Source organism: Podarcis raffonei, chromosome 7 (assembly GCF_027172205.1).
Source record: "Podarcis raffonei isolate rPodRaf1 chromosome 7, rPodRaf1.pri, whole genome shotgun sequence".
Lineage (NCBI taxonomy): Eukaryota > Metazoa > Chordata > Lepidosauria > Squamata > Lacertidae > Podarcis > Podarcis raffonei.
Window position 1 is genome coordinate 36,535,962 of NC_070608.1, and position 13,221 is coordinate 36,549,182.

Genomic DNA, 13,221 nt, shown 5'->3' on the forward strand with positions numbered 1-13,221 from the left:
ACGCTCCCCCCTTTTAGAAAACGAATGAAAGGTGGTGACCTTTAAAGCCCTGAGTGCAGAAATGATACGGGGGGGAATATTCACCAGTAGGAGCATCTGACATGGAACTTTGGATCCAACTCTATATAAAAAATACTATGCATTATTATTATAGTAATTTGTTTATATGATGGTTTTTAACTGTTTTGATTCTAAAATGTATCCACTCTGCTTGTTTATTAACGTTTCTCACACAGTTTAAAAGCATGAAATGTAGATGACAGATTTCCAAACACCACACTCGCATGTCATATCTGAATAATTACCCACAATTTACAATACATAATGTGAGAAAGAAAAGAATAAAAAATAAAACCTCTTTGTTTAAATGGGTAAAATTAAGGGGATTGCCAATTTGGGGCCTACCAAAGCCCTACCTGGTATCACTGAGACGACCTATTACACCTTGCCCCCCTTTTGAGTGCAATTTGGCTTGAAAAATGTTATCTGAGAAAAGCCTTTTTTTCAAAACTAACTGTGGTGCAGAGACCAATTTCAGGAGTGGCCACAGCTGGAGAAGGGCTCACTCTGCTCCTCAGCCTTGATCCACTGCATTGCAATTAGGCTTGAAAGAAGCCTTGTATTGGCTACCATATTAGGTTTAATTTCAACAGGGAGGGTTAATTTCAAGGTACGTCAGAAGGAAAGGGAAGCTTTAACCCTCCCCAGCTGTGACTGTACCGTCTCCCAACCAAAAATTCCTTGCACTGGATTAAGCCTCTAAGAAGTGTCCTATTGGTTTCCGTAGAAGGCTTTATATCTTCTTTCAAGCCTAACTGCAATAAGGGGAGAACTGTTTTCAAGCCTAATGGGTGGCAGTGGAGATCTTCATGGAGAGTGCAGCTGGGAAGAAAGCATTAACTCCTTATCATTTGCTTTCTTACCACTCTACTCTCATTACAGGCCAAAGCACTTTCTTCAAACCTAATGTGGGGCAGGGCGGAGCAGATAAGTGTGTGTTTGGTTGCAGTGTGGGATGAGTGATGCCTACAACAAATTTGCATGGGTCCAGAAAGTTGGCAATGCCTGGGGTAAATGATTCCATGGTGCAGATGTAACAATGGTTAAGAAATTCAGAGCAGACTGGCGTTATATATACCCTTAGCCCCTCTTCCTCTAACTATGGTTAATAGCAACCAGTGTCTCATTTAATGAGGGTCTGAAGCGAGGGTTGCAAACCCTCATGCTTAGTGCAGATGTAACTTTAAGCCATCAGAAGGGTAGGCAAAATTAATACACAAGAGAGAAAGGCCAAAAGATAACCCAGATGGAGCTAATTTACACAGCGCAAAATGTGAATCTGGCAAAAGCTGTAGCTATAATACCGCAAGTTTGTAATTATCTGTATGAGAACCTTAACATTCCAACATTTCCATCTCTAAGTTGATGCTGTTCTCTTAATTTGTACAGAGATTAATAACTAAAAGCAAATATAAACCCTAGGTCAAAACACCGCTGTAACCATTAAAACATTATAACCACAATAGCACAAACATTTCTGGAAATGAACAAGCAGCATCCTGTTTACTGAAGTATGCCGTGTGTAATTTATTAGAGGGGGAAACAAAACAAAAAGGCAAACATACAGTGCCTAAGTCTCTGCAATCAGAATATTTCATAAAGGGAGAAAGGAACATATGGATTGCATAGAATTAATTCAACGTTACAGCTTGCCCAATTCTGAAGGTCCAGACCAGTATCCAAAGCAACTCCAACCCCACTTGCAAACCAGTAAAATTTCAATGGTAGCAAAGTATCAGAAAACTTCCCCACTTTGCATACAGACTTAACTGCAAACCTTGATTGCCAGCCTGACTAGGCCCCAAAGTATCCAAAAAGTGTACAGGCATGGGTTAGTGAACATGTAATGGGGACAGTTCCATTACTGAAAGTCACCCATCAAGAATGTCAGTGCTCTAAAATCAGTGTATATGTGGCATCATTAAAGTAATGATGGGACTTTACCATCTCTGTGGTACATTGGGCCTAAACTGTTGAAGGTTCTAGGTTAAAACCAATTCTTTGTATTTTTGCAGCAAAAAAAATGAACAAGGAGGCAAGAAGACATCTGACAACTAGTATACAGTGGTACCTCAGGTTAAGTACTTAATTCGTTCTGGAGGTCCGTACTTAACCTGAAACTGTTCTTAACCTGAAGCACCACTTTAGCTAATGGGGCCTCCTGCTGCTGCCGCACTGCCAGAGCACAATTTCTGTTCTCATCCTGAAGCAAAGTTCTTAACCTGAAGCACTATTTCTGGGTTAGCGGAGTCTGTAACCTGAAGCGTATGTAACCTGAAGCGTATGTAACCTGAGGTACCACTGTAATATGTTCCTAAAAGCTTCCCCTAATATCTAGTGGGCCTTCACATTCTGAACCAGCTGAAGCTTTCAAACAGTCTTCAAGAGCAACTGAGCATTCAGTACATAGCACCGAGACGACAGAGACGCAAATAACTGTCACCAGGTTTGAAGAATTATGCAAATGTAAAGTACATCACTAAAACAGCCTTGTATTTAAGCGCTCAGCTAGTAGCCATCGATGCCAAGAAACTGAATGCAGGTACATGAAGGAACAAAGTACTCCATCCCTCCTCTTCACCTGGCGTACTACCCAAGGAGGGAAGCTCTCTCCTTTGCATGTTGCAGCTCCCTGTCCTTACACTGCCAGATCCTACCAGGCTGGGTTTTTCTTTTTTTTTTAAATGCTAGTCAGTAACCTTTGGGGCTTAGTTGCAAGACTGAATTTAAAACAATAAAACCAACATACCTCTGAAAGGAACTTATTCTGCCCCTGCTTTGCCTTAAATCTCTTAATCTTTTGCTGAATTCTCCTGTCTTTGTCCAATACTTCCACAGATGCCCATTGACAGTGAAGGTAAGAGCTAAAAGATAAATGGAAGAAAACACAAATTCAAACATGCAATATCCTAGTTTTCCAGCTATTAAGCACTTAGTCACAGCTTGATATTTATGAAAAATAATTGTGTACAAATTAGGACACAATAACTCCATTTTAAAGCATCCTTATTTAATTTCTGAGGAAAAACACAACACACACATTTGAATATAGATGAACTGGGTCAAGGAGTCTTCCTCTTTTACTCATTCTGAATGATGATGATGATCATCGGCCCTAGACTCACTGATCTGATGTTTGGAAGCTGTGGCTGGATGGCTACGTGGGAGCCGGTTGAAGTGTTAAATCCTTCAAAGACAAGGTCCTTTGGCTGGGTCAGGACTATATGGGGTTGGGGGGGGGGGCAAATCCCATCCCTTGCGGGGGCGCAATTATGCCAGCGCCTTCCGCCAAGAGACGGCTCCCTTTCCATGGAGGCGCAGGTTACAGCTACAACAAAGGCGGCATTTTTTCATCTCCGCCAAGCTAAGCAGTTGGTCCCTTATCTCTCTCACCCTGACCTCGCCACTGTGATCTATGCAACAGTCACCTCCAGGCTTGATTATTGTAACTCACTCTACGTGGGGCTGCCCTTGAAACTGACCCAGAAACTCCAGCAGGTGCAGAATGCCACGGCGAGACTCCTCACGGGGTCCTCACCATGGGAGCACATTAATCTGGTGCTATACCAGCTGCGCTGGCTCCCGGTGGAGTACAGGATCAGGCATAAGGTGCTATATGGCTTAGGACCCTCATACATACGGGACCGCCTCTCCTGTTATGCCCCATGGAGGACCTTAAGGTCTGCAAATAATAACACCCTGAAGATCCCAGGCCCCAGGGAGATTAGACTGGCCTCAACCAGAGCCAGGGCCTTTTCAGCCATGGCCCCAGCCTGGTGGAATGCAAGAGACCAGGGCCCTGCGGGATTTGCCATCTTTCTGCAGGGCCTGCAAGACGGAGCTGTTCCGCCAGGCCTTTGGTCAGGGTTCAGCCTGATTCTTTTATTTCTGTATAAGAACAAGCATTAAAGAGGCCTCCTAGCCTACTCACAGGTCCTTTAAAGACCAGTGGTAACAGTTGGCCCTGGAGAATATTAACCACTCTCAATTTTACCCGTGGACTGCCATCTGTCCAGATTTTAATTTGCTCTGAACGAATTTAAAGATGTATTTTAATTATTTGATTGCCTGTTTTTATGTTCTTATGTTCTTTGTACACTGTGTTAGTTTTGTGATGTTAGCTGCCCTGAGCCCAGCTCTGGCGGGGTACAAATAAATCATCATCATCATCATCATGATTGAATTAGCTCACAATATACATTTTTGTTCATGAAACAGCACTGATCTTCCACAGGCATAAGTCTGTGCAGAGAAAAGTACTGTAAAGCCTGCACAACAACAGACAATTCCTGTGACTGTTGTGACAAAAAGTATAATCCAACAAAAGTTAATTTGCCTTGTCCCACTGAAATCAAAGAGACTAAGTATTTCAACAGAATTAAAGTTCTTTTCAATATTTGTAAACAAATTTATTTTAATCTGATTTTACAACTTTTGCTGTAGTATATCTAGTATGTGTTGTGTGAACTGCCTGAGTTGTGACTGACTGTAAGCCCAATTTTGGAACATGCTGCTCTATTATAATTTTAATTTGCAAGTTGCTTTAAATAAATTCAAATAATAAAAGATGAGTATGGAGTCATAACAACCCATGTTTTAATGTCATTTAACAGCCTTTTAATCTTATTATGAGCTGCCACATTTCATTCTTACTTTAATGACTTGTATTGATATTTTATTTTTATTGTATTTTAATTACATCTGTTTGTAAACTATCCTGCCTTAACAGTGGGGTATAACTCTCAAAAACAAAGAAAACCAATGCCATGTTGCCTTTTTGTGATTTTTTTTCTTTAGGTGAAAAGTAGGCTTTTGAAAAGTGCAACTTTAGTAGTCAGCCTAGCTAATGAGGATCATGTAATGAACATTGCAACATCAAGGCACTGAACAGTCAATCACATTTGGCTATGAGTCGTAACCACTAAATGTAAACAAAGCCTTCTGATGACCCACACCCTTAATAGGAGGGGGAAATAGAGGTGGACTACATCCCAGGCAACCAGACAGTGATCCTTGTATTGCATCATTAAACTGGTGAGATCATTGTCCATTGCACTAGTGCTGCAGAGCAAGATCTCTAAGTCAATCCTGCTCCAGCTGCATTCAGTTACATGACTAGCTAAAACAGAATGTGGATGGAGGTGTATCCCTACCTTATTCTGCCACAACTAGTTAACTACACAACTAGCTTAGCAAATGTACTATTGGTCTGGTCTCCTCTGCCATTAGAATGTGCATCTCTTGATGCTTGCACCCACTTCCTTGTGAACCTTTGTAAGGTGGTGATGAGCCCTACCCCAATTTTGTCTCTGCAAGTCATAGCAGAAGCACTAGCCTTGAACAAAAACACTTTTAAAAAATGGAAATAAAAAATTAATTTCTTACCTAAAAATGCTACAAAGAAAAATGATGACAAAAAAATAAAGATCAGTAATTCTAAACTGAATGGGTGAAAAAATGTGTTTACTCTTTCGTGATTAAGGTTTGCACAGTAGCAACAGTTACGTTAGATGGCAATGATAGATTAAATTAAAATACAAGGTCGACTCTCAACTTACGTTGGGGTTACGTTCCAGGAATAGCGTGTAAAGCCAAACTCACATACAGAAAAAACACACTCCACTTGTGACTCTTAATACTCTCCCAAGGCTGCATGTACTCTTCCAAGGCTACTGAACATTCTCCCTGAACCTATGAATGCTCTCCAAGGTGAGTGCAATGGCAATTAGCTTGCTGACATTCTGTTCCTGGATGCCTGTCCCTTTTTATTTATTTTTGGGTTTTTTCTGGCCAAGCACATAAAGCTGAATTTGCACAAGTTAAATGTGTGTAAGGTGGGAGTTGACTGTACTTCAAGTAATTTTGAAGTTATTGCTTACTTACAAGTTTTTGTATTTTACATAGAATTCTTCAGTTTCTACTTCCTCTCCATTCTCCATCTGTAAAAAGATACTCACGATGTTAATTATGAACTCTGCTATAAGATATCACCTCCAACTTATATATAATGCAACACAGATTGGAATTTAACAATAGGAAGGTTTATTGTATGGCATTTTTTTAAAGAAAAGGGGAAGAATGATATAGGTAAAGGGTTTTCTACATCTGTCTGCCCATGAACATTCTGCACTACTTATTACAACACCCAAGACATGAATCATTTTAACTCCTCCCTAACCGCATGCAGCTTCATTCACAACAAGCTGACCCCAACTCTGGCTTCCAGCCAAACCAACAGTGTTAAGGAGAAGCCAAGTGTACCATTTTCTCAGGCAGCAGCCAATTAGCAACTGCACTCGTGAATGCCATATGTATTATTTTTGGCTGGTGCCTGGCAACTTTATATTGTGGTTTTTGTAACATGTTCAAGTAGTGTTTTAACAGCGTTTATACTTCCATATTGTTAGCACTGATAATAAGAAACTGTATGAAACTGAACCTTTCACTTCTAATAGAGGTTTTAACATGTTATTGTTCATGATGTTAGTTTTACTCAATGGTGCAATTAAATTCATCCTGACAAGTGACCTTGCATGCAGAGCAGCCAAATTAAATTAATGCCCAAAATATAACATTTAATAAGGCTAAAACTGTGACAAAAAATCTTAAACCAATACTAAGTGTCAATAAAATAAATTTATGCAGGCTGTGTGGCACGTTCTGCAACTTCAACATTTTTTTAAAAAAACCCAGAAAGAAAACCTCAGATTTTGATACAGTTTAAGGTATAATTTCATCCTGAAGTCTGGCCTGCTTTCCACATAATGCTAAGGTATGGTTTGTTTAGATCACCCATTATTTGTTCCATTGTGTAAACCCAACCCAGTACAGCCGTACCTTGGATCTGAAACACCTTGGTTCCTGAGCAAATCAGCTCCCAAACGATCAAAACCCAGAAGTGAGTGTTCCAGTTTACAAACGTTCTTTTGGCAGCCAAACATCCAATGGGGCTTCTGCGGCTTCCGATTGGCTGCAGGAGCTTCCTGCAGCCAATCAGAAGCCACACTTTGGTTTCCAAATGTTTTGGAAGTTGAACAGACTTCCAGAACAGATTCTGTTCAACTTCTGAGGTATGACTGTAGTTTATCCATAGCTTGTTTCTTCCCAACAAACCACAATCATAAGCCATGGTTTGTGGATGACTTATGAAGCTTGGCTTATTATGTGCATACCTGATATAATTTATTGCCCCGCCCCAGATGCTCACTGAAACCATGTGGCAAGAGAGGTAGAAAAACAAATCAGTTCCCATGGCTCAGTGGCTCTCATTGGTGCTTTGTCTCATAAACTCACTCCTAACTCTGCCTACCAACAGACTTCTTTCCCTGCCTTTCTCTACGTCCTCCCTCACAAGGCAGGTAGCTTTGCAGCTGCTGCCAAAGAGGAGGAAATTTAAAGTGACCACAGGCCAGTTCACCCTACTAACATCTAAAATAGGATGAATAAGGAAGCAACAAAGTTAAACCAACCATACACCGCACACCGCATACTTTCTTAAATTGTAGCACCATTTATATATGATTTGTTTAAAAACAGGGATACCCAGCAATTGTTGGGAAAAATACTATTATTGGACCAAAAAAAACTTTCACGTGAGCTTGCAATCAACACCCAATACTGCCCATAAGAAAGGACTATTGCTTGCAACTTGCAACTCATGGCTTCAGGGTAATTAGCACTTTCTGTGCAAACATCTGATTAACAACCCACATGGTGCCCTGAAGTCTCCATTCTGTTTTCACAAACCTAGAAACAATAATCCCTGACCTTGGTGTTTTTGTGTTTCTGTGTGTATTCTGCACCTTCTTTAAGAGGTGGGCTTTCCAGATCCACAGTAGGAATTCTGAAATCTGCCTCCATCTGCTCCATTTTCTAGTGCAATGAACTAGCAAAATGGTATGTTGGTCAGCTGTAGCAACCCTCCAGAATGGCCTCCCCAAACCTTTAAAAACTATTGCCTTTGCTGGCTGAAGAGGACAGATAGGATAGCCAATTTATAGCATCCCTTGACTCTCAGAGGGCATGGGATGAGGAGGTCACAATGTTCATCATTCTTTTTTACCCAGTGCTTTTCAAGTTGCACTGGCTCCCGGTGGAGTACAGGGTCAGATTTAAGGTGCTGCTTTTGACCTTTAAAGCCCTTCGCGGCCTAGGACCCTCGTACCTACGGGACCGCCTCTCCTGGTATGCCCCACGGAGAGCCTCAAGGTCCATAAATAACAACACCCTAGTGGTCCCAGGCCCTAAGGAAGTTAGATTGGCCTCAACCAGAGCCAGGGCCTTTTCAACTCTGGCTCCGGCCTGGTGGAACGCTCTGCCTCATGAGACCAGGGCCCTGCAGGATCTGATTTCTTTCCGCAGGGCCTGTAAGACAGAGTTGTTCCACCTGGCCTTTGGCTTGGAGCCAATTTGATTCCCTCCCTCCCTCTCTTTCTTTTTTCTTTTCCTTCTCCTCCTGCGATGAGGCTACATTTTAATATTTTAATGTTCCATTATTTTAATGCTGTATTTTATTTTTGTTTTTAAGTTGTAATCATTCATCTTGTTTTTATTATTGCTTGTAAGCCGCTCTGAGCCTGGCCTTGGCTGGGGAGGGCGGGGTATAAATAAAAAATTATTATTATTATTATTATTATTATTATTATTATTATTATTATTTACCACATGTACAGGAAGGCCTTGCAGATCAGTTTCTGAATGATGCCATTTCCCCCGGCTCTTTGAGGAAATGTGCCACTGCAATGCCACCCTCTTCAGGGGAAAGACCCAGACCAGCCAAATGTCCCAGCCAGATGGGTAGGTTATAAATAAATTATCATTATCAGCATCATCCAGGAAACCAAGTCACTTGCACTAGGCACAACATTAGTTTTAAGTTTCTGACCTGGTGTGCACGAAACACTAAGGCATAGTTTGAATAGTTTAACCATAGTTTGACAGTTTGAACAAAGTCGACTAGCTTAACCAAGACTTGTTTGTTCCCAAGAAACCACAACTACAAGCCACCTGGTCAGTCCAGAAAGACTCCTTTCTACAATAGAATGGGAGATTGTGGGGACTCTCCTTCCTTAGAGGTTTTGAAGCAGAAGTTGGATGGCCATCTGTCATGAATACTTTCAACTGAGATTCCTGCATTGCAGGGGGTTGGATTAGATGACCCTTGGGGTCCATGATTCCTTCAACTTCAGGACAGGGTTGGGGCCAGCACTGCTACTACTTTCAAGCACATGCCTTTCTAGTGCTGCACCCACTGCCCTCTCCAATGATTCCCCCTCTAAAGGCGCCACAACATCTTCAGGAACATTTTACACACACTCAGATTGGTGGTGGAATGCCAGCATCCTCACTTTTCAGTGGGCCAATCTACAACAGTGTAAAGTCATCAGAAATAGGCTGGAGTGACTGCATGTATGCATCAACATGTACAGTAGCCCAAGATCATTGCCAGATCCATCACTGACTTAGACACGACTCAAGATACCCACAATAGGTGGCAATCTCTATTTCCACCTTTAGTATACACTTAATTCCCTTGATGTCCAAAGATCCAACCTTTTCCCTAGCCAGTTTCCTCCTTCTAAGGCTTTTAAAGAATTTGGGACACTATTGGTCTCATACCCAACTCTTAGCTGGAAATAAAGTTAATAATTGATTTCAATATGACTCTAGTTTGACAAACTAATTATATTTTATTGGTGTCATATTCAATATTCATAAAAATAGTGTAACACAAATTACAAACAACTGGGGAACACTGTATTCCTCAGTGACAACTTAAAACTCCTTATTGGGCTATCAGGAAGCTCTGGAAGAGAAAATAGAAGAGAAAGCAAAACAGAAACCTAAAATGCACTAAAAAACACTGGATTCATAGTAAATAATTGAAGGGACCTATTATCCCTCAATAGTCTTAACAGGATTTCCACCCCAAAGTGTATTAAAAATATGAATACAATATTGAAAGTTGGTTCTATGAGAGTGCTAAAGCCAACACTTTACTAAAGAGCAGAATTAATCCCCATAGTAAAATTTACCCTTGCGTCAGGCTGCAACTGAATGAGGGATTCCAAGGACAATTCCTTGAACAGTACATTTAACCCAGTAGCAAGGCTGTGGAGGGAAACCAGCATTGCCATCCTGGTTTCCCAACAGCACAGAGAGGGAAGGAAAGAAGGGGAAGGGATTCCCAATACAGTTGCCCAAGTACTGCATTTAATCCCCATTGTGGAGGCTCAATGGAAATCACACATTTTTCTTCATGGAATCCCTTGGGACTGCTTCGCAGAACCCCAGAGTTCCATAGATCAGTTTGGGAAACACTGGTTTGTGGTAATTCAGGCCATATATTGTAAAAAAAGTGTTAACTTACAAAATCAGAGGGATTATAAAGGTATATATTATTCTGTTCACTTGGGCATTTCCTCAGCTTCAAGAATCTTAACATCTATTTTTCTGCAAATCATGCAACCTTAAGAACAACCCTGTGTATCTATCAGAACACAGCATTCTCCCCCATTGTTAACCATCACAACTGGTGTTCAGTGACATACCCAACAGTGCCCCCAACCTGTCAGAATTCAGGCTGTTTATGGGCCTTCGTCCACCTGCACTGCCTCGTCCAATATGGTTGACACAGAGCTGGATATCATCAGCATTCTGACGACACCATGCCCCTAAATCCCCAGATGACCTCAACCAAGTGGCTTCATATTAATATTAAAGAGCCTAGTGGAGAGAAAGGAACCCTTTCATACCTTGCAGCATTACAATGGGGCCAAGCAGAAGCCCTCCAATGCTGCTTTCTGGAAGCTGTCCTGAGGGAGGTGGGCAACCACCATAACACCATGCCCTCAACTCCCACTTCATAGTGCCATGCAAGGAGGACACCAGAGCCAATGGTATCAAAAGCTGCCAAGAGTCTGAAGAACCAAGAAGGTTGCACTCCCCTTTTCTCTCTCCCTGCACTGGTAACCAACCAGGGTGACCAAGGCAATTTTGGTGTCAAAGCCAGGCCTAAAACTGGGTTGCAACCAGGATGCTTCCAGATCTCAGCTTATTACCAGAAATGGGTTATTTAGATATGGGTCTATGTGCATAATTGGCATGTGAGTGCACACATTTTCAAAGGCATTTGGTTGTTTCCAACACACAGCAGTGGGTGGTGCTTGACATAATGTTTCCATGCAATGGAATGCTCTCCCCAGGGACATGTGCATGAGAAGTCTTGTGCGTGTTCTTTGCATTAATACCTGAGGTAATCCCAGACATGTACCACGTGGAGTTACTGAGACAATAGGCCCAATGACAATGATGGCACTAGGCATTCTTAGGCATTCACTGGGGAGAGCATTCCACATACAGGTGGTCACCACTGAAAAGGCCCATTCTGATTTATGGCAAATGACAAATTCAGTAGTCATAGCTGGGAGAAGAATTAGCAACAACTTTACAATAAAGTATGACAAGCCTTCAGATTCCCATTTTTTAAAAGTAGAGTATATGTTCCTAGAGGAATCAAGGGACTACAATTTTTAATAATATTAGAAAAAGTTGAGCATCAGATAGTCAAAATCTAGCAGAAGCAATAGAGAAAGGCCACAATATAAGATACCTCAGAGGTTAAACAATTCCAGACTGTCAACAGAGGAGCTTATTGGACGAAGGAGATTATTCACCAAAATAATGACAGTAATATGTATATTTTTCAAAAAATGAAAAGAACTCATAATTAAGAAACAATGTTTGCAATCAGAAACTAGTAATTATACTAAAAATATTCTAAAAACTGGAGCAAAACTTACACTACTTAGTGTTAACCACACTTTAATGCTTCAAAGCAAAAATGGAAGTTTCTGAATGCCTCTATCTTTTGCCTCCTTGCACCAATGCAGAAAAAGTATTTGATGTTGTGAGTTAAACATTAATCCAGGCTAAATGTTCTTGGAATAGTGAGTTATATCACAGGAACAAAAGGCAGTGAACAAGCAGCATGCAGAACTTGTTGAGTCTCAAATATTCACATGACACGATGATAACACTTGCAAAAATACAAATCTAATAATACCTCCCTATAAAGATCCCACTATTACAATAATGGAGTGTCCCAATCAGTATTTTCCCCCAGTATTTTGTTGCTATTTGTCTAAGGAAGCTGTTTTGTGGTGTTTCATGATCTTCCACTGTGAGCTTCCCATTTTCCAATTTCCTTGCACAGTATCTTGCTCATTATTAAGTAGTGATTTAAATCACTGATTTAAAAATCACCTTAATTTAATCTAGTGGGATAGGCAGATTAAACATGCATTTTCAGTTGCATATACAGGTTTTGAAAACCACTTGTGAAATCCATTTTTTTGTTTAGCAAATATGAAATAAACAAGCACTGAGATATGAAGTTTTGTTTTGTTTAAATTACCTGCTTCTTGACTGTACGGCTACTCATGATTTTCTCTACGACAGGACCTTCAGCATCAGCAGATTCCTACAATTAAACATTTCACAGTAGTTACATAGGTGAAAAAAAGTGCAAAGGAGCAACTAATCTGATTATAGAGATCCTGATGAACTTATAATGCTTTCTTTCAATATGAGGGTGAACATTATGGAGTTTAGTTCAGTGGCACAAATTTTAAGAAAATAGCTTATCACTCCTTTTCTGGTGTTGCCGAGTTAATGGTAGCTGGGGCAGAATTGATATTCATGGTATTACCCCCCCTCCCATTTTCTCCGACTCCTCCCCTGTGTCTGAAAAACCACCAAGAAGCAAAATAATAAATAAATCCTAGACTCTCTCTTGTTTTCCACATTTCCAAGGATTCCCTGTGTATATATATTTAGCAGTGTTTCACATGCTAAAAAGGAGCAAGAGAAACTGAAAGAGAAGGATAAAGAACTGGAAGAAAAGAAAAAAAGAAGGAAGAGCTTATGCTTCTGGAGCTACGAACATTAAGAAGAGCTATACTGGAGAAGCCTAAAGGCCTACTGAGTCCAGTACTATGTTCTCATAGTGGGCAACCAAATGTCTGTGAGAAGCTTACAAGATGTACATGAGTTAATAGCACTCTCCTATTCATGATCCCCAGCAACCAGCATTCATATGTAAAATGCCTGATACAGGAGGTAATATATAGCCATTGTGAGTTATAAGAGCCACTGTGGTAC

At 40.8% G+C, this 13,221-nt stretch overlaps 1 protein-coding gene across 9 annotated transcripts in view; it reads right to left on the reverse strand.

Annotated features, from left to right (window-relative positions):
- CHD7 (chromodomain helicase DNA binding protein 7) overlaps window positions 1–13,221 on the reverse strand; it is a 141,515-nt gene that overhangs the window by 42,246 nt on the left and 86,048 nt on the right. For all 9 annotated transcript variants that reach the window (XM_053396063.1, XM_053396064.1, XM_053396066.1 and 6 more), the window contains 3 exons: window positions 12,476–12,541; window positions 5,944–5,999; window positions 2,810–2,924 (listed from right to left, as the gene is read on the reverse strand). In XM_053396063.1, the coding sequence (XP_053252038.1) occupies window positions 2,810–2,924; window positions 5,944–5,999; window positions 12,476–12,541 (237 nt within the window). The remainder of the gene's footprint in view (window positions 1–2,809; window positions 2,925–5,943; window positions 6,000–12,475; window positions 12,542–13,221) is intronic.